Here is a 24,916-nt window from a genome sequence, read left to right on the forward strand (position 1 = left end):
CATACCAAATACATTATATAATCAGTGCCAAGTTCTGGAATAACTTAAAATCATGACAGGGTGGCCATTACTCATACTTCCATCTCTTGTGTTTTTAAAACATTAATTTCATTTTGTTTAAAACACAATATGTAAAAAAAAAATAAAAAAATAAAAAATAAAAAATAAAACACAATATATTTTTGAAGCAACATAATGAAAAAAATTACTTGATACATTTCTTAAACTTTTTTAAGATCCAGGAAATATAGAACAAAAGTGGGAACATTTCATGTTTAAAAAATTCTCCAGAAAAGACAACCATAAATAAATTAGACTGTAAGAGAATATTACGGCTTGGTAAAAAAAGATTTTTTTTCAATGAATGACAATAACCACTAGAACTGGATACATAAATGGGAAAATACTGGAATTCTGAAACTAGAAATAATTCTTCATGATTAAATTGTATCATATTTTTGAAGATCTGACCATTTATCTGATAGAGGTTAAATGTTGTGACCAACTAAGTTTACGACATGAGGCAGTTCACAGCAAAGGGTAAGAATGTTTTAAGTTCATAGGTGGAAAAATCAACTAACCGTAGGTTTGTAATCAATATCGTCCATTGATCTGAAGAAATCCAAGCTCTTAGCTGCTGCTAGCTTTCCTTGATCTGAGCTGTGTGTGCTCAATGTATCTAAGATTTCTCCTAGTAGGTCCATTTCGCCTGAGTAAGGAGTCTTTACTCTTGCTTCAACAGAGTCATCACTTTCATAAAAATAAGCAGAAGCTTCTTCTCCATCTTCAGAGGATAACCTGGAGGAAAATGAAGCACGTGCTAGTAGTCACCCAGTCACATACACTGCATGTGAGCAACTTCTCCCTAGTTAGCGTTCAATTATTGCGAGAGTCCTAAAACTAAAGTGCTTTGCAGTGGAGCAACAACAAAATGGCAAATTGGTTCATGGCCAAATTCTTCAGTGGTGTGTGTATACTGATTCAAATATGGGAAAGGTTGAGTATGTGCACTCAGAAAATTCAAACAAATAGCTATGGGACCTTAATCAATCTGGAAGCACAAGGAGGGCTTTTCACACGGTCTAATTCTGTGGGATTTGCAACATTAGTAGATGAATACCTGGAATGTTTGCTATAGCACAGGTTCACTTTCAATACTTGTATGTGGTATTTCCTTTATTTATTTATTCACTTATTTTAGAGAAGAATGCATATTCCTTTATGTAGACAAAAACATTCTTAATGGAGAAAAGAGAATGTCCATTTTGTCATTCCCATAGAAGTTTAAATTGTTCAAAACAATTAAACATCTACCATTATTTCCCTTACTTAGTAAAATTAATTTTTAATATTTTTGTATTAAAATTTCCTCTTCTGATATCACCACAGATTTAAACTCCTTCCCTTCCCCCGATTCCACTTGTTTTAATTGACTATTATCACTACTTCTGCCATTTAACCTGCCCTTCTCCACTAGGAGGGTAGGAGCCTACTTTAGGTGGGCTTTTATTTCCTCTTTCGCACTATCCCAGGTATTTCTGTAGGTCTTACTGCTTTCCAAGAACAAGGTATTTCAGGTCTATCTTGCTTTCTCATCTCAAGATTCATCCCCCATGAGACTCCAATGAGCACTGGTTCCTTTTGCTGAAGAGCATTGCAAAGGAGCAAAATCTGATCTCTAGGAGTGTACGTCCTTTGTCTTTTAAAATCCCAAAACTTTTGCCTTTCAGCCACAACACTTAGTAGGACACTAAAATCCAAGACTTACTTGCTCGCTCTTTCATCATAGTCATCATCATACAGAGCACCATCAAGGCTCTTAAGAGGTCTTTTTAAGCGTGCCTAGAGAGAGAGGTTGACAATAAGTTGGCATTAGTAGTGAAAATAAGTCTTTCTCATAAGTTTTAAAGGAACAATTTGATTTGACAAGGAATATGCTTAAAATAAATATAGATTAAGGATTTTTTAATATTACCTGATAATTTCACAAGCTGTGTAGTAAGAAGGGGAGGGAATCGGGCCATACTTATGTCAACACTTACAGCTCAAACTGATAGACAGAAAACAAATCACTGGATTGAATACACACACACACACACACACACACACACACACACACTGATCTAGTCTGTGAGTCCCTGGCTTAACAATACTTGACTTATAATCAATCATGTCCCCATGCACTTGTCTCCTAGTTTCAATAATCACCAGTATTTGCCAGTCTTGTTTCTTTTATCTGTCTCCCCAATTATCTTAAAGTAGCACTTCTCAATACTTAATGTGTATATAAATCTCTTGGAGGTCATGGTAAAAATGTAGATTCTGACTCTACTAGGTTCTAAGGATGAGGTCCAAGTTTCCTTTTTCTTTTTTAAGATTTTATTTATTTATTCAGGAGAGACACAGGGAGAGAGGCAGAGACACAGGCAGAGGGAGAAGCAGGCTCTATGTGGGGAGCCAGATGTGGGACTCCATCCCAGGTCTCCAGGATCACACCCTGGGCCCAAGGTGGTGCTAAACCGCTGAGCCACCTGGGTGTCCTGAGGTCCAAGTTTCTGCATTTCTAACAGGCTCTTAGGTGAAGTTAGTGCCATTGGATCTGAAGGTTTTGAATAGAAAGGTTTTGAATTCAGTGCTTGAAAACCTATCATTTCACCTGTAAACACTACAATATGTATCTTTAACAGACATCATCATCATACATACAAATTAACAATTATTCTTTAACACCGTCTATTCTCAGATCATTCTCATATGCTCTTATTATCTCCAAAATATTTTAGTTTGTCTATCTGCACCAGAATCTCAATATGGTTGACACTGTATTTGGTTGACATGTCTGTCAAGTCTCCTTCAGAGACTATCAGTTCCATCTTCCCCATCCTTTATGCCACTTGTGTCCTTGAACATGTGATTTTATCCTCTTCCTATGAACTGGCAGTCACATTTGGAAGCTTGGTTAGACTGTTTCTGGTTTTTTGTTTTCCTCTGTTTTGGGCAAGAATATGCTACATGTGTTGAGATGTGGTTTTTCTACTGCATCACACCAGGAGACTCATAAGATGTCTCAACTTTTGGTAGTACTAAGATTGAATGGCTTCAGGATTCAAGTGGGCTGATATCATCCATTATGAATTTTCTTTCACTTGACAGTTTTCATATCTTAAGGGGCTTCAAAACTATGCTTTTCAAAGGTATTCCTTCTATCTTTACTTGTTGGCATTCTACCGAAGAATTTTGTCCTATTAAGTATTTGGCTGTTATGAAATACAAAGTGTACAGCAGAGGTAGGATAAATCCTTAATTCTTTCCTTTTGTTTAATAATTTCCAGAGTAATGAACTTATGCCTACCAATCTCTAAAGGTGAGTTGTGAGGGTTCTGAAAAAAGTCATCATCATTTGTATATATCTGATGTGGTTCAGCCTATCACAGTGGTTCTTCTTGATTTCTTTTTAAAGATCTATTTATTTGAAAGAGAGAGAGAACACATGCATGCAAGAGTGTGCATGGTGGGGAAGGGTAGAAGCAGAGGGAGAGGGAAAGAATCTCCAGCCAACTCTGTGCTGAGTGACCCCGTGCCCACTTCTTGATGTTTGATCTATATCACTTTCTAATTATAACATGATTGTATTTTAAAAATGGTTCTTAACTTTTGAGATATAGCTTGAATATTTGCTATTTAAATGATATAACATGTGCTGTTGGGTGTTTACTTCAAAAAAAAAAGCCAAGGATGGGGGCAGGATCACAGGTAGGGCTGGCATTGAAATAAGACTGACCATACATTGATAATTGTTGATACTGTACTTTTGAAAGGTATTCAGGAATTCTTTTTTTAAAGATTTATTTATTTATTTGAGAGAGAGAGAGAAAGAGAGAGAGAGAGCATGCATGAATGGGAGGTGCAGGTGGAGAGAGAGAGAGAATCACAAGCAGACTCCCCATGCTGAGCATGGAGCTCAACGCCGGGCTTGATCTCACCACCCTGAGATCATGACCTGAGCTGAAACCAAGAGTCAGATGCTCAACTGACTGCTACCCTGGCACTCCATGGTATCCAGGAATTCTTATAAGCTTCTCTTTACTTTTACACGTTTGAATTATGTTAAGTGTCCTATCCACAATAAAATAATTTTTAAAGATTTTATTTGTTTATTCATGAAAGACACAGAGAGAAAGGCAGAAATGTAGGCAGAGGGAGAAGCAGGCTCCAGGCAGGGAGCCTGATGTGGGACTCAATCTTGAGACCGTGGATCATGCCCTGAGCCAGGGGCAAGTGCTCAACTGCTGAGCCACCTAGGCATCCCAATAAAATAATTTTTAGGTGCTTTTTTTTTTTTAATGGTCCCATCTTAGGTCAGTGTTAGCCCATTCAAGTCGGTTCTTATGTCCTTTAAACATTATCTCAGATAATGTTCTTTAGTAAGCTTATGATAATCCTTAGGTAAATTAATTTTCTGCATCAGACCTGGAATCAGTCACTTCCTGCAGGAGTTTTGGTTCTTTTAAGTAGGAAATGACATTTAAAGGCCACAGTCTGGGTGCTATGAGTGCCCATGGCTGTAAACCATCTTTTTGAATGGCTGGCAGCAAAGCTGAATTTGGAGACTTCACCATTTTATCACCTGGGGACTTTCTGGCTTCCGATTCTGCTCTCCCAATACAGGTAACTGTTTTCTTCTATTGTAGCCATAAAGGATAAGGAAACCTCTGGAATCTATGGTACTTGATCCCTACTCCCCCACCTCCTCTATGCCAGTGCTGGGAGTGGTTGAAAGGAAAGAAAGAATGAGTAGAGAAATATGTTCTCGTAACACCTGGTGGAACGTGTAGTGAGTTTCTCCATGAGTTTGGTAATTAGCTATGTATTTGGGCCTAGAATTGTAGTATCATTTTATAACAAATTTAAGGTATGTGAGTTAAAAAGAAATTTTGGGCTTAGGAACACAACTGCCACTTACAATATTTCTGAAGGAAAAATACCTTTCATCCACCCCCTCTAACACTCACAAAATATAATACAATTCTTTGTTTCTAAAACCAAGTCATTATTACACTGACATCTGTATATCCTTAACATTATGCCAGCTAGGGGTCTTGCATTCAATTTTTGAAAACAAACAAACAAACAAATCAGAACTAAAAGCAAACAAAACTATGAGGAAGCTGAGACTTCATGGTATTTAAAAAATCATTATTGACTATCTAAGAATTAATACAAGGTAAGGTATTAAATATATAGCTTAATATTTATATTTGTAAATACTCTGGAAAGCACTCTCATATACACGCACAGTGGGGCTATGGTCTGGCAACAGAGTTGAGTTAGGCAGAGTCTCTGCCATTAAGTAGCTCAGAGTCTAACGAACCCCATGATAAATCTGGAGCTATACCAAGAGGCTCCATAATTTGCCCAAGGTCATATGCCTTATCAAGAACAGGAACCGCAGCCAATGTCTTTTTTTGCTTGTTGTTAGTCCCTTGTTCATTTTCTTTCACAAGTTACTTTTATATTCTACTTCTGCGTGAATATACTAGAGATTCTCATTTGTTTTATTTTTTGTTGTTGTTAACTATAACTTTTTTTAAAAGAGCTACTCATATAAGCTTCATAAATATGTTTGAATTTGGTTTTTTACTTCTTAACCAGGTGAGGGTCTTATCAATTTCTAAATAGGGATGTTGTCTAATGGTATATCCTGTAAGGAATTTTCACCATAGAATTAAAATCAGAAATACAACTGATTTGTATAATATTTTCCTTTCTAGGAGTGTTAAGATTTGTACTATCCTCTAAGTACACGTACTTACAAATTGTTTGACTATCTGAAAAGACTTCTCATTAGTAGTTACAGTAGGAACTGCAACCTTCATATACGAAGTGACAACGTACAAAACACAGTGAATGTGTCATTTGCTTGATGACATCAAATTACATAATTTGTTAAGGTCACACAAGAAAAAGGGAGAAAGAAGTTACAATTTGATTAACATTCAAGGTAGAGAAAAACGGCAGCTTATTTAACAAGAGCATTATCAGTTTCTGAGCTTTTATAAACCCAGATTATCTCTACATTACTGTTTCCGGTGGACTGGGACTCAGGCACCATGCTTTCAGGGGAAATAAAGGATTGTTTCTACTATGCTCAGAACACACAACACGGGGCAAAAAGACCTGGTCACAATTTTGTAAATAGAAATCTTTTATGGAAAAAAAAAAGAAATCTTCTATGGGTTGGTAGCAAGTAAGGTTAGGCTCCAGAAAATATACTGTGTATTCTTTAGGGTAGTAATACATAGCCAACAACAGTACATCTTTATCTTGGTTCGTAAATCACAGATAACGTCGTTACTGAAAATCTACACACTAAACAGAAACTGAAATATACGTGGCTAAGAAAGGGAAAAGTCATCTCAATACCCAGAATAAAAATAAAATACATACACCTTTTTTTTTTTTAAATACAACTGACTTTTGGGGAAAGTATATATCTTCTTTATTTTTTTAACTATAACAGTAAAAACAGATGCAAATGCCACTGGAATGTTTTGTATATTACATGTATCCAGAGAAAAATTTCTGTAACAGATGTGGATAGAAATGCCATAGTAAGAAGTGTACAACAGCAAAGTTTGTAAGGGGCAATAAACACTTGCATCATAAGTGATTATCTCCAACTCCCTGAAATAAGCACCAAGACAGTCATAACTTGGCATGTAGTTAGGAACAGATGCTTTTTTTTTTTTAAAGAATGATTATGATGTGATCAAGGGCTAAAGCTAAAAGAAGTCAACATGGTGGAAAAAACTGAAGAAAAGGAAAAAAATAAGTGGATTTCCAGCGGGGGGGAACCTTAAAAATATTTTTTTAGAGATCTGAATGATGGGACGTGGTGCGTGTGTGTCTATGGAAACTCAGGGATGTCAGGCAAGCCGGTCACTGCCTGGGTGTCTGCTGCTTGCCATTATTTAGGTTCTTCTCTTTTCTGCATTTTGAAAGGTGTGTAATTTTCATGACTTTTAAAATATTTATTTATTTATTTGAGAGAGAGAAGGAGAAGAAGAGAGAGAATCCTCAAGGAGACTGACTGCCTGTCGAGCACAGAGCTTGACCCCCGGTCTCTGTCCCATGACCCTGAGATCCTGACCTGAGCTGAAATCAAGAGTCTATGCTTAACTGACTGAGCCACCCAGGCACCCCCATTACTTTTCTATAATGAGGGTGAAGAGACTTCTTCTTTTCTGGTCAGAATACCAATAATAGAACTGGAGGGTATTATGCTGAGTGAAGTAAGTCAATCGGAGAAGGACAAACAGTGTATGTTCTCATTCATTTGGGGAATATAAATAATAGTGAAAGGGAATAGAAGGAAGGGAGAAGAAATGTGTGGGAAATATCAGGAAGGGAGACAGAACATAAAGACTCCTAACTCTGGGAAACGAACTAGGGGTGGTGGAAGGGGAGGAGGGCGGGGGGTGGGGGAGAATGGGTGACGGGCACTGAGGGGGACACTTGACGGGTTGAGCACTGGGTGTTTTTCTGTATGTTGGTAAATTGAACACCAATAAAAATTAATTTATTAAAAAAATAAAAAATAAAATTTATTGCCATAAGGGACAGAACTATAATGTTGTTTTGTATTGCCTCCAATCTCTAGGACACGTTAATAGACTGGAATGACATTTTCTGGGTGTCCACAAAGTTAGCCATCAGCCTCTTTTAATCATAAAACTCAAGGTTTTCTGGTTCTGATATTTAAAGACATGATTAGCATTGTAGGAAATGAAGGAATTGTAATTAATAAATAAATCAAACAAAAAGAAAACAGTTACGTTGTATACATTTTAGCACTTGGTATCACACTGATTTTCATAATCCTGGGCAAAATCTCTTGGTCTATTATTTGTTTAATGGATATTGATACCAGTAATCAAATCTAACTTGAAGATGAAAAAATTCACTTAAGTAACACTTTATTTAGATGAACAATACTCTCATAAAAATGCACACACAGTTTCTGCCAAATGAAATGCAACCATTTCAGCCTTTAAATATCTTACCATATACATGGATTTTAAAAATACAGCTAAAATTAATTAAAAGGGATATCTCTTCATCTTTCAGATCAGCATTATACAATTTTATTTTAAAACCTAAATATACATTTTCCAGAATGTGCCTCAATGTTACTTTTAAAAACCTCCTTGTATCTGGTGATCTTATTCCCTTGATTAATTAGAAGCATTAAATTCCTTCAAAGTAAAAGTCAAACTTCTTGGCATTAAGAAGAGACTCCCATCCAAACGTGGCTATCTTTTTGCTTTTGCTTTTATTTCTTATTCTTCTCCCCAAATCCAGCTGGCCACCACCTACTACATTAGCCCCAGCAAATGACTTGTTAGCTCCCATAGAGAATCCACTGCTGCACACAAGGTACCCTTTGCCAGAATTTACCCTTGCTTTCTTCGTTACTGGAAAAAAACAAATCCTACTTATTCTTCAATATGTGAATCAAATGTAACCTCTGTAAAGCTTTCCCTAAACCTCCTCTTTGTGTGGTCACATATTTGGCAAACATCTGGGCAATGCACGAATCACGTTGTGTTGTGTGTCTGCCTGCACCATCGTATCCTGAACCTTCTATGAGAGATCCACATCTCATGCTTCTTTGTGACCTTTGTGCTTTTGGTATGCCTTCTTGGAATGGAAAACAGTAGTATGGATATAATAGGTGCCCCATGGGTGTTTGTGAAGTAAAGAGATGCCAAAGAAGTCTGAGAAAAAAATGAGATGTAGCTGCTTTATTTTCAGGGAGTACAGAGTAGAAGCTTTTAGTCAGTTTTCAATAAATATTTGTTGACGGAAACAAACAAAAAGGTTAAATAACTTTCTTCATTTTTCTCTTCGTTTATCAGGTCTTGCAAGTCCAAGCCCTGCCCATTTACCCACTTCATTCACTTTGTTCTAACCCACAAGGCATTGTCATGGCCTTCTTTCAATTCCTTATATTTGCCCTGACTTGTTCCATCACAGGATCTTTGCACATGTTGATTCCTCTCCATGAAAGCTCTTCTCTCACATTTATTCTCTGTTCCTATCCCCACTATGTCTGTACACATTATCATTTGAAAATCTAAGCCTCTATTATCCTGCTTTGTAGAATGCTATAGCCTCTAAACTGCTGACAGATCTTTTAAAAGGCAAATCTAACAATACTATATTCCTCTTTAAAGAAGTTCAATGGTCCCTTACAGTTCTGAGGATAAATCTCATACTCTTCACCTTTGCCCAGAGGGATCAGGGTAAGTTAATCTCTCTGAAGGCTCCATGTGCTATACAGATGTATGCTCTCATGCCACCAAGCCCTCCTCCTTGCTTGTATGCTTCCCCGTGTTTTCTGCTTCTGTCCTACACATGTGTTGATGTGCCTACCAGAACATCCCTCTCCATGGTGTTTTTCCTCTTTTTCTAATTATCCCTCATGCTGTGGCTCATGAGTTTCCTCTTCAGGAAATACTTCCTCATTTATCAATTAACATGCCACCTTGTGTGTTCCTAGAGTGCGTGTACACACATTTCTCATGGGACCTGTCCTTTCCAATGTGCCATGGTCATGGTTAAATCCTCTTTCTCCTATTGTACAGTAGATTCTTGATGGTAAGTGTCTTGCTAATTTACCACTCATACCCTCACCAAGCACATGTGTGGTACATATGAGTGTCAGAAAAACTGTAAAAGACTTTGAAAGGAACGAAAGATTATGGAGTGTCCTATCAGTGGAATTCTGGGTTGTTGTTTAGAAGCCTTTGTGGAGTTATCTGATTCTCCAGTACTCTTCATCTTTCATTATCTTTATCTACTGTGCCAGGATACAACAGGACACACTGTGCAACCAGGTAGCACTTGGGACAAACTACTATCATGAAGCAAAGGTTGGCTATAGTTATGGGGCCAATGGCAAAACTGTCTTTCCCAGGAAAACTTGCCTGGTGCCTGCCTGACAGAGTCCAGCTTTACAAGCGCCTTTCCAGGTAAGGCAGGGAACAGCAAATCTGGAGAACTCCAAGAGAAATTCACCCTAATTTATAGATATTTCAGATAGAACTAATGGTGGAAAGATTTCTTGGGCTTAGTTTCCTAGCTTCAAGATAGGAAATAATTGACTTTAATAAGCCCAAACTGAGATTTCTTATAAAAACTTCCAGAAAGGGGCACTTGGTGACTTAACTTAGGTAAGTGTCCAACTCATGATGTTGGCTCAGGTCATGATCTGATGGATCGTGGGATGGACACCTGTGTCGGGCTCCATGCTCAGCAGAAAGTCTGCTTAGGATTCTCTCTCTCCCTTTCCCTCTGCTCCTTCCTCCTCTCACTCTCTCTGTTTCTCTCGCTAAAATAAATAAATCTTTAAAATAAATAAATACATAAAAAAAGAAAAGAAAGCTTTCAGAAAGAAGTAAATTCTGTGGCATGAAGCTGGTCAATATTGCATGGCTCTAGATTTATAGAGCAGAGTCCAGGAGATGTATATAGTGAATTATCATTCTAGTTGCTCTAATATAAATAATTAGGACAAACCTAATGAGAATAGCCTTCCTTTTTTGATCAGAAATAATCCTCAGGATTATTGTCACAGGGAAAACTGTAAAAGATTTTGAGATGGGCAGTCACTTGTGTCCTTTCAAAGGAATGTTGGCTGTTGCCTAGCAGGATTATCTGATACTATAGGGGTCTGAACCATTCATAGTCTCCGACTATTTGTAACCCTGCAGGGACAGAAGTTAACCTATGGAAGACTGGTGGTAATGCAACAGCTTTATGTCCATGGAGATACGATTTTGTCCAGTGAAGAGTCAATTACTATGGTGTAGATATTGATGGTTTTGGTATCCATTACCATATTCACTTCAATATTCCTGTTTAATTAGGAATTACCTGTTATATCAGCTTCTTCATATTACCTGTTATATCAGCTTTTAGCATCTTACTATTTCAACTTCATTAGCTAACAAACAAAATAAGGGAGTTAGATAAAATTATTCTTTAAAGTAGGCATTTAATGTTTCCTGAATAAATGAATACCTCCATACATAGCAGGTAGTTTCTGTTGAGTATTTAAATGAATTAAAAAACTGATAAACTATATAATTCAAAGAACTATCCTAATTGATTGGCATAAGCATTTTCAGTGTTCATGAGGTACAGAAAAGCATTATATTCATTTGTTCATTCAACAATGATTACAGAAATGCCTTCTATGTGCTAGGCATTGGATTCTATACTAGGATACAATCATGACCGAGAATCCCTGACCACATGTAGATTAAATTCTAGTAAGTTAAGCATAAAATTAAATAGTCATGAAATTAATATTAAATTACAACTGTAATAATTTGTATTAAAACATGCTTTGAGAAACTTGACCTAGTTAGTGAAGACCTTCCCTGAAAGATGTTTGAATTGAAGCTCTGAAAGATCAGTTGGTATTAAGGAGATGACGATAAGAGTGAACAAAATGTGCAAAGGTCCTGTGGTGGGACGATCACTATATAATGGAATGAAAGACCACTATCAGACACTATGGGTTAAAACCTGTGCTAGTGCACAGGATTCTTTAAGGGTGCATTAATTTTGCAATTGCCCTTTTGATCACTAGATGGCAGATACCTACTAAGAAGGCAAAAGACTGGACAGATTTACATTTATGGAGGGTTTTAAGGAAATGAGGGAAATCAGAGGATCTAGCAAGAAAAAGTGGGAGATGAAAAAATAGACTGGAGTGGGGGCACAGGCAAGGGACACACTCGAACTTACAGACTCTGCTAATCGATAGTAACAGAAAGCCAATTATTGTTTTATTTTCCTTCAACAAATATTTGAGACTCCACTGAAAGCTGCTATTGTGCATTCCTTAAAATAAGATAGTAACCATATCTCAGTTTTAAAAAATTCTTAGCATCTTTTCATTCCACAAAGGTCCATTAAACACCAGATACATACGCTACTGTCTTCCATGCTGTGAGGCATATGAAAGAAAAAGATATCCCTCCTCTCAAGATTTCCAATAAATACGTGGTAAAAATGCCAATCATTGAGTATAATAAAGTAGCTGTGCATATAAAGTTATCCTTCATTGTAGGAATACAATTGAACTCAAACGTTTTGATCAGAGATGAAAATTTAAGTGACCATTAATACCAGTCACGATTAATGTCAAATTGTAGTATTTCTAATTAGTAGGCTCAGTCAACAGACTAACAATATGAACAATATAGAGCTGAAATCACATACTATAAGCAATGGCAAATTCTGAGATCAAATAAAGAGATTTAGAAGTTTCTGAACTGTACAGAGCTGGTGCAGCTATAGTATTCACAATGATCACTTCAGTATTTCAGTTTCACTCACAGGCTGTACAAATTAGCAAATAAGTATTAGCATTTGCAACTTTTATGGGAGCCAGTACTACATGAAAAAAGAGTCTGTATCTTTTGGATAACAAAAGACATCATAAGAAACAAAATAAGTACAATTTTGGAGAATTTTACATCATTCTGATATGAGGAAGTAAAAATAAGATGAGGCACTGGTTGTCATATGTTCTGCAATCAGACTCTTAGGTCCTAACATATTCTTGTAAAATAAAATTTTGTTTACATGAAAATGTAAAATACAAATCTAGTATACATAAACATTCACAAAATTTTGGAAGTAAATGCATATATAGCAAGGGATGCTTATTATGAATGTGAAAAAATACATTAAAGCAAAAGGAAGGGTTTTTTTGGTATGTAATAACATTTATTAAAGAAGGTATCCTAATAGAGAAACTCAATCTATGGCTAGACATTGAATAAAATAAAGAAAATGGACTGGTAAAAATGAGTGGGAGAAGTATTTCATACGAAGGAAAAACCAAAAGCAAATGTATAAATAAAAAGTGAAAGAGGCAGAAGGCCCAAGTCATAAAACCATCAAGATAAATATTTAAAGAGACTTCAAGAAATAAATTTGGTTCAGCTACAATAAGCAAGATCAATGTTTCCTTTCTTTTCACCCCATTGTTTCTGTAAAGCGTATCTGACAGGTGAGTGGTGAGAACCATTCCCCTGATGCACAAGGACCCTGGTTATCTTGCTGTTACCATCTTGGTCACTAGATGGCAGACAGACACTAATAAGGCAAAATACTGGGTTAAGTTTAAATTCATAGGGGGGTTTGGAGGGTAGGGGGTAAAATAAGGGATATAGACAGATAAATGGGAAAACACAATATTTTAGGCTTCACAAATCAAGATGTTTTTAATATATGAAAAATTTTTTTTATTTGGCATTCTCTGTGCTACTGTCCCCATTTCAGAGTTGAAGTAACTGAGGTCCCTAAGTGTGACCTTGCTTACCCAAAGTCCACAGTAAATCCCTGGACTTAAGCTAAAAAAACAAAAAACAAACAAAAACCATAAAAAACAGATAAAAAACCCAACCCATACTTGGATGAAATAATATGAAAATAAATGAAAGAAACTCTACCATACAAAATTACAATAACTATACCTTAAGAATGCATGGAATTTTACTGAAAAGAGTTTTAAAACATGTTGTAATTTTTTATAGTTAATAACTAAAGGACAGAGTTAAGTGACTTACCCATGATTGATTTGCTTCAGTGTGTTAGATGTTTTACATACTATACTGTTTTTCATTAAATACCTAATTTACCACAACTTTTGGTCAACATTTTCCCCTTTTGTAAAAAAAAAAAAAAAAAAAGGAAACAGGGAACCAAAAGCTTAAAAAAGTTAAGTGTCTTGGGCCAGATTGACAACTAGTGACAGAGCTAAGACTCCAATCCAGGTGTAGAACTCTGTTCGTTATAATTATATAAGTAAGTTCTGAGAGACTCAGGAGAAATAACTGAGAATAAATCTGAGAAAGACTTTATCAAGATGGCAAGTTTTAACCTCATTTTTTTTAAAGGTTTTACTTATTTATTCATGAGAGACACAGAGAGAGAGAGAGAGAGAGAGAGGCAGAGACACAGGCAGAGGGAGAAGCAGGCTCCATGCAGGGAGCCTGATGTGGGTCTCCCCAGGACCGCGCGATCACTACCTGAGCCGAAGGCAGATGCTCAACCGCTGAGCCACCCAGGCGTCCCTAACCTCATTTTTTAAACTTCATTTTTAAAGCAGGTAGTATTTAACAGAATGACCAAGAGTACTAATGTTCCAGGTGGGTGAAATGGCGGGTGACGAGACAAAGGATTAACACACTTTTCCAAAGATACTGAAGACATATTCTTGTCAGGGCAAAAAAGTAAATTGGAGGGATTATCAAGATAGTGTTTGGTGAAGTCTGATGTATTCAGTTGATGAGAGCTATTATGATTAGATGAAGGAAATAAGATTTCATAGAAGCATTAATATTATGTTTCTGAGCAGTTGAGTGCTACGTGAGACTAATTCAAGAGGGGTGCTTTGGAATGGTCCAGATACATCCAAGAACCCTTTACCAGTTCTCCTAGTTCACAATGATCTTGGCTTTTAGGTCATCTGTACTCACTTCATTTTCTACCAATCAGCTGTCACCAGATTTATGCTCTCTTATAATCATAGTATTTCATTTTAAGTACATTCTTGTCTTACCAATTCCTTGAGACCAAGAATCAAATCTTTTAATTCATTTTTGCTTCTAATTCCACTTCCATTTAGAATGTAAAGAGCAGCTAAAGAATGTCAACTCCCATCCTAACAATGAGAAAAGGCTGGGTTATCTCAAACAAAACAACAAAAACCCCAAATCATAATTCTTCTCAAACCTATCAGAGAGTTGAGTCATAAGGCAGCCAAGTAAACTGAAATCCAAAGGGTCATAAGCCCCTCTAAGGAGAGATGAGAGACAAGACCTATTTCATTCAGGCAAAGCACAAGGAAAAAGATAGCTGGCATATAAGCAGGAGAGAAGAAATCTGCCAAGATTTAATAGTCTTAAAGACCAAATGTGGGTTAAGATATCAGTGGAATACTTGGCACTCGCAAGCCCTTTTCTACAGATAAAAGTCCTATAATTTTATTTGCTAAATCAGGCAACTCCATTAGCTAGTGCTACATAGAAAGACTAGGGGTAAGACAGGAGACTGAAAAGAGCTCCCCATGGTGGTTCAGGCAAACAGAAAGTGATGGTTGCTACAGGGAACAAGTAAAAAGCCCTACTTACTTTATAAAAAACATGAATTTATATGTAACAAAAGCCATAAACTGATGGCAGATAGTCAGCAAACTCAATCCCAAAACTTCTGGGGGACGTGCAAAGGCCAAAACTCCTTTAGGGAGGAGCGGGAAACCCTATTAGGCATAGGACTCTATATTGACTTCAAGCAGAAATCTACCACTAGTATGGAGGAACAAGCAGCCCCCAAATTGCCCAAGACCAGTTGCAGGTATAAGAAAGTTTATCTGCTGTGAAAGGAAGTGGAGGAATGTTGAGAAAGCCTCAAATCTGAGGCACACAGGCACAGGGCCTGCTAAGACTGAAGTGGTAACAGCACAGAAAACCCAGAAGACCAAGACTGAGTAATCAGCAACAGAAGTTAATTGCTGGAGCAGGGGCAAAAATATTGAGAGATACCCTATGTGGCTGTGATATAGCTAAGTGTAAGGGAGAAGCACTATGAAAAAACCTTCCAGAACCTCCACTATACGTAGTCCATTCTAAACACAAAATAATAGCAGTCCACTGCAAGTAATGATATCAACAACAAAATCCAAACCAGTTCAACTTGTGATGGATTCAATGTCTGTACTAATAGCATTATAGAAGAAGACTCTTGGTCATTTCTGGGTATAAAGACTATTTAACTTATTCTCTACTGCTTTTTCACACATGAGGTCCAGTACTCAAGAACTACCAGACATAAATAAGGAAAAAAAAAAGATGGACAACATGCATAAACAGATGAGATGACAGCAGGAAGATGAAATCTATAAAAAAGTCAAATCAAAATGACAGAAAAACACATAAGAGATGACTTCTCTTAATTGGCTCATCAGTAGATGAAGAAAAAAATCAGTGAACATTAAAATAGTTAGTCAACAGAAATCACCCAAACTGGCATCTCTATACACTAACAGTGAACTATCTAAAAAAAATAATAAAATAATTCCATGTACTATAGCATCAAAACAATAAAATAATTAAATTTAATCAAGGAAGTGAAATCTATATAACAAAAACTTTAAGACACTAATGAAAGAAATTGAAGATGACACAAATAAATGGAAGACATCCCATGTTCATGGATTGGAAGAGTTAATATTGTTAAAATATCTATATTAAACACAGCTATTTACAGATTCGATGCAGTTCTTATCAAAATTCCAATAGCATACATAGAAATGGGGTGAAAAAATCCTAAAATTTGTATAGAACTACAAAAGATCCTAAATAGGCAAATCAATCTTGAGAAAGAAGAACAAAGCTGAAGCATCACAATTTCTGATTCCAAAATATATTACAAAGCTATAACAATCAAAAACAGTAGTACGGTACTGGTATAAAACATACATAAAAGAACAATGAAACAGAATCAAGATCCCAGATACAAACCCATACATATATGGTCAACTATTTTTGATAAGGGTGCCAAGAACACTCAATGGTGAAAGGACAGTCTCTTTAATAAATGGTGCTAGGAAAACTGGATAGTTGCATGCGAAAGAATAAAACTGCATGAACCGCATCACTTAAAAATTACCTCAAAATGAATTATTAACAGTAAGACCTGAAACCATAAAACTCCGAGAGAAAAAACCTCCTTGACTTTGGTTTTAGTAATGATTTTTTGGACATGACTTCAGAAGCACAAGCAACATAAAGAAAAATCAAGTTGAACTACATCAAACTAAAAAGCTTCTGCATAGCAAAAGAAACAATCAACAAAATAAAAACAATCAACAAAATGGAAATTTCTTCCATTGTCAAGGAATGGGAGAAAACATTTGCAAATCATATATCTGATAAGGGTTTAATAAACAAACTATATAAGGAATTCATATAACTCATACAGTAGCCAACCCCCCCCCCACAAATAATCCAATTAAAAATGAGCAGAGGACTTGATTAGACATTTTTCCAAAGAAGACATGCAAATAGCCATCAAGTAGATGAAAACATGCCTGATATCACTAACCATCAGGGAAATACAAATCAAAACCACAATGAAATATCAACTCACACCTGCTATTGTGCTTATTATGAAAAAGACAAGAGATTATAAACATTGGCAAGGATATGGAAATAACGGAACTGTTGTGCACTGTCAGTGAGAATGTAAACTGGTGCAATCGCTATGGAAAACAGTATGAAGATTCTTCAAAAAACTGAAAATAGAACTGCCATATGTTTAGCAATTCCACTTCTGGTTATTTATCAAGAGGAAATGAAATCACTGTCTCATACAGATATCTGCACCCTGTTCATTGCAGCATTATCCACAATAGTCAAGACATGGAAACAACCTAAATGTCTACTGATGGATAAACAGAGAAAATGTGTTATGTATATAATGTGACATTATTCAGTCATAAGTATTATTCAGTAATAAGTAAAAACAAAAACTGCTATTTGCGACATTAATAAACCTTGAGAACATTAAACTAAGTGAAATAAGTCAAAGAAAGACAAATACTTTCTGATCTCATCTGTGTACCTCAAAGTCAAGCTCGTAGAAACAGAAAGTGGACTAGGAGTGGGGGGAATGAGATGTTGGTCAAAAGGTACAAACTGCCAGTTTTGAGATGAATAATTTCAGAAAACGTAATAAACAGCATGGTGACTGTAGTTAACAACACTGTATTGTGTCCTTGAAAGTTGCCAGAGAGTAGGTCTTAAATGTTTTCACCATGAACAAAGAAATGGTAATTTTGTGAGGTGAAAAATGTGTTAAGTAATCATATTGTGGTAAACATTTCACAGTGTAAACATGTACCAAATCTAAAAGAATTATCCAAACTGAAACACAAACAGAAAAGAGAACAGGAGAAACAATAGCAGCAAGAACAACAAAAACTGCAAGAAAAACCACAATAGAGCATCCAAGTGCTGAAGAATACTATCAATGGGTCTAATTCTTTCTCTTCTGAACACACAGTAGGTGTTCATTAAATTTTTGTGACAGTTATTGTTGTAGTGGATAGAAGAGAAACAATATCACCAAATATTTACTAAACTTCTAGTGAGTGTTGGAAAAATAAATTCTATAACTACACTAACTCCAATCTCCACAATAACTCTATGGGAGTGGATACAGCTATCATCATTTTATAGATCTGAAGGCTAAGAGGACTAGCGAGGTTAGGCAAGTTGCTCAAGTTCAAGTACATGCAAGTGGCAGAGCTGGTATTCTGGTCCAGGTTTGTTATACCCCAAAGTCCAAGATCTTTTTACACTTCCACATGAAGTCACCTACTGATGAATTGATGTAAAGAAGTGAAAAGGAAGACTAAATACAAAGGTCAATGAAGGAAAGTCTTTCTGAATTTGTAAATGATGGTCCTTAGTAAAGTAAGAGGAGGTAAATGATCTTGAAAGCAGTTCTTGCACATAGTAATGTCTAGGGGAGGTATATGACCTTGACTGAAAACTGTAAACTAGCTCACAGCAAGATATTCAGGTAGTTTTTGTTGAATTGAATTGGATAGTCTCTCCATTATGGTGTTGTCCATTGGGTCTACATTGCGCCATTAATTACATTAATGGAAGCTTATTTTAATTAATATTAAGTTGAGGACTATTATAGAATTAGACTAAAAAAAATCTCCATATTAAATTTGAAAGAATATTTGAAATCATACCTGATCCCTTTACACAGCCCTTTTGCTGATGTTAGGAAGTTTCCTTTAGGAAGTTTTGTCTTCCTTTAGTTTGGCAAAATACTGTATCAAAGTCATCTTAGAAACACAAATTATTTCTTCATTATTAGAGATTATATACAACGTATCCAATGGCAGCACTGCACCAGCTATTCTAAAAGGCTCCCACTGAAGTGTGTTAATAAATGGAAAGAAGACCATGTATTCACAGTATTCATTACTCATCTATGCTTGTAAGTAATATGACTGTGAATTGTTAATACTTTTTAAAATTTATTTGTTCATGAGAGACAGAGAGAGAGAGAGAGAGAGAGAGGCGGAGAAAGACAGAGAGAGGCAGAGACACAGGCAGAGGGAGAAGCAGGGAGCCTGATGTGGGACTTGATCCCGGGTCTCCAGGATCAGGCCCGGAGCTGAAGGCGGTGCTAAACCGCTGAGCCACCTGGGCTGCCCTATGGTTAATACTTCTAAGCCAGTTTTTCAGAACAGTTCATATGCCAGATAATTATGTTAGCTATAAATATTTAAAATATACTGTTTCATTATTTTTTCCATTCTTTAATATTTGGAAATGCAAAATTTAACAAAGCTCTTGCAGTAACTTTTCAGTACTGAGAAATTATTGATCAGTGTAACTATAAGAAGTTGTATAAGACTATTAAAATTATTCTCAAAGCAAAATAGATAAATAAATTTTTTATAAATGGCAAACTATTTGTAATTTCACTTTTGCTGACAGGGTTTCAATATTTTAACATTTAAAAAGGTTTCTTTTTTTTTAATTTTTATTTATTTATGATAGTCACAGGGAGATAGAGAGAGAGGCAGAGACACAGGCAGAGGGAGAAGCAGGCTCCATGCACCGGGAGCCCGACGTGGGATTCGATCCCGGGTCTCCAGGATCGCGCCCTGGGCCAAAGGCAGGCGCCAAACCGCTGCGCCACCCAGGGATCCCTAAAAAGGTTTCTTAATGCACAACAAGTCCACTGTATTTTCAATAAAACAGAATTTGATTCTTTTCACCAAACGATGTGAAGATGATTTTTCTAGCTGGAATACACAATTAAAACTCAGCAATGATGAACAAAAGAATATTACTTCCAACCGCCTTAATGAACTATGTTTGTAAGAAGCACATAATAGAGTAAAATATTTAGTTTTAAAATAATTATAGCTGATTTTATTTTTCAGGTTATTGCATCAATATATCATAAGCATACATGTGTATATGTGTGGGAAGAGTCTTAAAATGGTTTCTGTGTTGAATGTAGCAAGAATCTTAACTGAAATTGCAATTACTCTGTGTGTATTTTGGTTTCAAAGCATTATCTTACAATATCAAAGACATTAAAAAACGCAAAGAGGGAACAGACTTTTATGAAATGACCAGTATTAAACTCAAACATTAAAAGAAACCATAAAGAACTGAAGAAAGCTGCACACAGAGGTCCTATTTTGTAACTAGCATGAGGGCACAGACTAACTTAAGATATTTATGTATTATTCTAATATTTTATGCTCGGTATCAGGAAATATAACAATGTGTAATAGATAAAAATCCAGCTCAAATTATAATAAGGTTCTATTATAGTCTTCTATTTATAATCTACTGACATTCCTGGAAATTTTTCTCTCTTGAGGGACATTAATAGGCAGCAGCAGTAACCCTACAAAGAAAAGACTGGCTTCTTCTTTCATCAACACGAACATTGATCTCTGACCAACCTTAAAAGCAGTTCTAGATGCAAAACAGGAAGAACATCATCATTTCTTTATCCTAGGATGCCTCACAGAACACAAGAATTTGTCCATTAAAAATCGGGTGCCTTTAGAATAGAGAGCTATTGTTAATTTCACCAAATGCCTTTAAAATAATTAAAGAAGTAACAGGGAAAAACTCTAAGTTAAGTAGAACGGAAACTAATGAGGAAAAATATTAGTGACATGATTATTGATGTAAAGTCTAGAATGGTAATACTCATTATATTTGCTAAAAGGAAAACTGAGTAGCCTTGTTTTTGTTTCAAGACTTTGTAATAAATGACATAGTCAATTGTGGCAATAAATTTGAAGGGTAAAATTACAACATTAGAGAGGTACATTTCAACCTAAAATGACCTCGTAATATATACTGAACATGTTCGCATAAGTGAGACTACCTTCCACTATGTCTTTTTAATATACCCGGTATTGTTTAGCAAAACTAAACATTTAAAAAACGAAGTCCCAGCCACTTACTGAAAGGAGTTGGCTTTGAATTATTTCTCTGAAAAAGTAATGTTCTTGAATAGTTTTATGACAATATAAATGTTTCAATGTGTATCTATTGCATTTCTAAAAGAGACTATTCTGAAAGGCAAATTTTATAATTATAATTTTTTTGTAACAATCCTCTTTCAAGGAAAGAAAGTATTATATAATGCCCACTAGAGGGCATTCTTGTAATCCATAATTGAATGGGGGGAATGACAGGGTACAGATTTTAACTATGATCAAATTTGACATATTGTAAATTAATATTATTTCAACAGAAAACAACAGAGGAAAAAAATAACTTTCTTTAAAATTAAAGATATGTCCTGTATCTTTCAAATTGGACTTAAAGAAATCAATTTTATAAATTAGTGACATTAGCATAAATTAGATTAAATAATGCTATGTCAAAGAGTAACTTTGGGACAAGACTACTAGAATGTGTCATCATTTAGGCAGTATTTTTTGTAGACATGTTTTAATAGAAGCACATTTATTTATTTCAAAGTATTCTTGTCACTTGATACTTTCTAATAAATTTATCACTTTAATTCAACAATTTAGCTTGATTATCATAATAGTATTCTCAATACTGAACCAAATTACAGAAGGTGCTAAAAAAAATAAGGGTTTTTTGCTTATCATGATTTGGTTAAACTTACTGTTATTATTTTGTAAAATTGACATTAAGTATTCTTTCCATTATCTGGGCCCTCCACCTTCATACACCCATTTCTTCCCAGTGTCCCCAGGTCACTATAATCTTCCTCATTGTGATTTGAAACTATTTTTTCTGGGTTAGAAAAAGCAAGTGGTGTCTTCCCTCTGCAAACAATGACTATGCCATTTCTTTCTTGACCAATACAGCAAAGCTACTGAATGAACTGTATTTTTCCAAAGATCCCAACCAATGTACCATTTTCAAAAATCTATTATGTCACCTAAGCAATAAATGGTACCTTTAATTACAATCATTTATTCTCAGAGTCCACTGAAATCCGATGAAGAGGGTCGTAAACACAATACCATAAACCATACCCTTCTAGGTATGAATGAATATTCCTTCATTTATTATGCTCAGGAACTAAGTAATTTAGAGAGTATAAGGTTTTATCTTATAAATTTCACAGCAACTTAATTTCATTTGTGACATTTTAAAATATGAAATTTATGATCTGTAAAATGTAAACCTGATTACTCATATTTTTAAAAACATGCTTATGTACTGGAATGTCTTTTAAGTTCCTACTCAACCAAAATGTGGCTTTGACATGCCTTACTTGCAAGTCTCTACATGCTAAAAAGATATATATAAAGACTTCTAAGTACATTCTTTAAAGATGAAATTATATTACTTGTTAATTCTAAAATGAGCTCACAGCTTTTGTGCTATATTCCATAAATCCATTAGGATGATTGATAAACCACTAAATACATAAGGACTCCAAATGATAGCATGGTTTCTTTTAAAGTATGCATATCATCTTGTATAATGGGTAAAATGGAAAATCACATACATTACATTTTATAGTGTATCCTCCTTATTTATGCTTTCAAAAGGTAATTCTTCATACCTTAAAGTATTAGCCTGCATGTGAATATATTTTTAAAACAGAATAAATGATCACTAGGACAGCAGCACTTGGTCTTGTTAGTCGAAATTATGACCATTAAACATATTTCTATTTGTAAACACTGTATTTGGGTTAAGGTCTTGACTATTTTCCAAGTGTGAGTATTTATCAACAGGCACAGTACTTTATGTCCTAGTACAAGTGAGAAAATAATCCTCCATTCATACTTTCTCATGCCGCTTTTATACAGTTAATTGGACAGTTTGAAAATAAATCTGAATGCATTGCTATTTGTCTCAGACACGAAACAGTTAAGAGTGATATGTGTGCCAGGGTTTTAATAGGGCTTAACAACAAAAAGCTTCAATCTTCCACTTTCACTAGATTTTGTTGCCGTGGTTTTGCTTGCTTAGGGCCATCCATCTGTTAATGTTGACTTGTAATATAGCTAAGCTCCTGCTTGCAGTTCACTAGTCTAGTTGATGTGTATGTCTGTGTGTGTGCATGTGTGTGTCCTATATAGACACTCAGATACATAACACATTAGAATTGTTAGAGTAAGTTAAGAATGGCTAATAGCATTAAAAATGGAGCAATATTTTAGATTCAGATAAATTTTGTACCTTACTTAAAGGAACTTCTCATTCTTAAAAACTCCAATAGATTTTTACAGGTAAATATTTTAAAACATAATTTTCAGTGACAGACTTAGTCAAAATGTTGCTTACTAAGACTACAGTATTTGTTCTAAAATAAAATTGATGAAAGAAGGTAAATGTGTGGTCAAGATTAAAACTGTTCTGCACCATGACCGGTGGCAGTATTCTCACTGGACCCAACTGGCCCTGTTTTCAATAAAACCAGAGGAGGATCCTTTCCCTGGAGTCCTGTTAGGCTGGGGCTGCTGTTGGAACTGTCATCTTCACACAAAAGGGAAAAGGGTTGGGTTTTACAAATGTGAAGCCTAATTGGGAGATCTCTATGGCTGTACCCTTGACATTTATTTAAGCCTCATCAACAAAACGGGAAATAACCATACTAATTAGCAGACTAGCACACAAAGTACTATTTGTTGGGGTGTAGATGTAGATTCACAATCTATTCCAAACATAAGCTAAGTAATGGAATACAGGCTTAAAACAACATACATTTTTCACTTTTTGTTCTTTTCTTTGATTATAAAACTTTATTTTTTCACTTACTAAAATATATTATTAGAATTTAAATGACCATAATCTTGTTTTCATCTTTTGAAAAACAGATAAAAATAAAGTGTTTCATTTATCCAGGTCTAACTGGAAATGTAAAGTTCTTTACATAGCTGAGATCAACTTCTCAAATGGATAAAGAATTAGGATAAGTAAAGCCCACATTCTTTATTTTGGTCATTTTCCTGGCAATAAATTGACATCTTGAGGTCTTATAATAAGCTTAGAAATCAAGAGATCTCTCAATAAAGTAACCAATACATTTCTCCTCAAATCATAAACCAGGATCTAAAGTTATCCCTACTTAGATTGAAGACAAATTTAGGGTCCCCACTACTTTATTGGAATAGAGGATGGTTAGTGGCTCTGGACAGTTACAACCAAGAGAAAAGAAAGCCAGTGCTGCTGTGATAGGAGATATGAAGTTCAAGATATGTGTATATGTATAAATGGGTAGCTGTCAATTATTAAGTACCTATTATGTGGCAGGTGTTTTATATACATTATATGTAATGCCCACAGCAGCTTAGCAAAATGACATGTGTCGTTATTACCTCTTTACAAACATAGAAAGTAAGGCTTAGGGACACAGTGTTTTGCTCAGTGCTAAATGCTAGTACTTTTTTCAAAGTCCAGTCTCTGGCTCTCAGCACCATACCTCTGTTTCTAACTGCCCCTCCTCCACAAACACCCCACTCATCACAGAGACACGACGATAGTGGTTGTAGGTACTCAACTCCCAGGATCAGTTTGTCTGCTTTCAATCCCTATTCTGGCTCTTTAATACCTACAGAACTTCAGCCACATTTCTGCCTCTCTCTGTTGTCACTAAATCTGAATAATGCATATAACAGTCCCCAGTGTGTTTGGATTGTTGAGAGTTTTAAATTAATCAAGCAATCATATAAACATACAGACAGCCTTGCTGTTAATCAAGTATCTGTCTCTTCCTCATGTTTTCCAGGTTTGCTCTAGGGTCCTTCAATGTGATTCAACTCTAAAAACTGAAGTTT

The 24,916-nt window shown here is 35.5% G+C and overlaps 1 protein-coding gene across 4 annotated transcripts in view; it reads right to left on the reverse strand.

Annotated features, from left to right (window-relative positions):
• The window catches only part of DENND1B (DENN domain containing 1B), a 259,630-nt gene that overhangs the window by 6,590 nt on the left and 228,124 nt on the right, over positions 1-24,916 (reverse strand). For all 4 annotated transcript variants that reach the window (XM_041758344.1, XM_041758353.1, XM_041758364.1 and 1 more), the window contains 2 exons: positions 1,769-1,842; positions 582-798 (listed from right to left, as the gene is read on the reverse strand). In XM_041758344.1, the coding sequence (XP_041614278.1) occupies positions 582-798; positions 1,769-1,842 (291 nt within the window). The remainder of the gene's footprint in view (positions 1-581; positions 799-1,768; positions 1,843-24,916) is intronic.

The sequence above is a fragment of the Vulpes lagopus genome, chromosome 1, assembly GCF_018345385.1.
Source record: "Vulpes lagopus strain Blue_001 chromosome 1, ASM1834538v1, whole genome shotgun sequence".
In the NCBI taxonomy this organism is placed as follows: Eukaryota; Metazoa; Chordata; class Mammalia; order Carnivora; family Canidae; genus Vulpes; species Vulpes lagopus.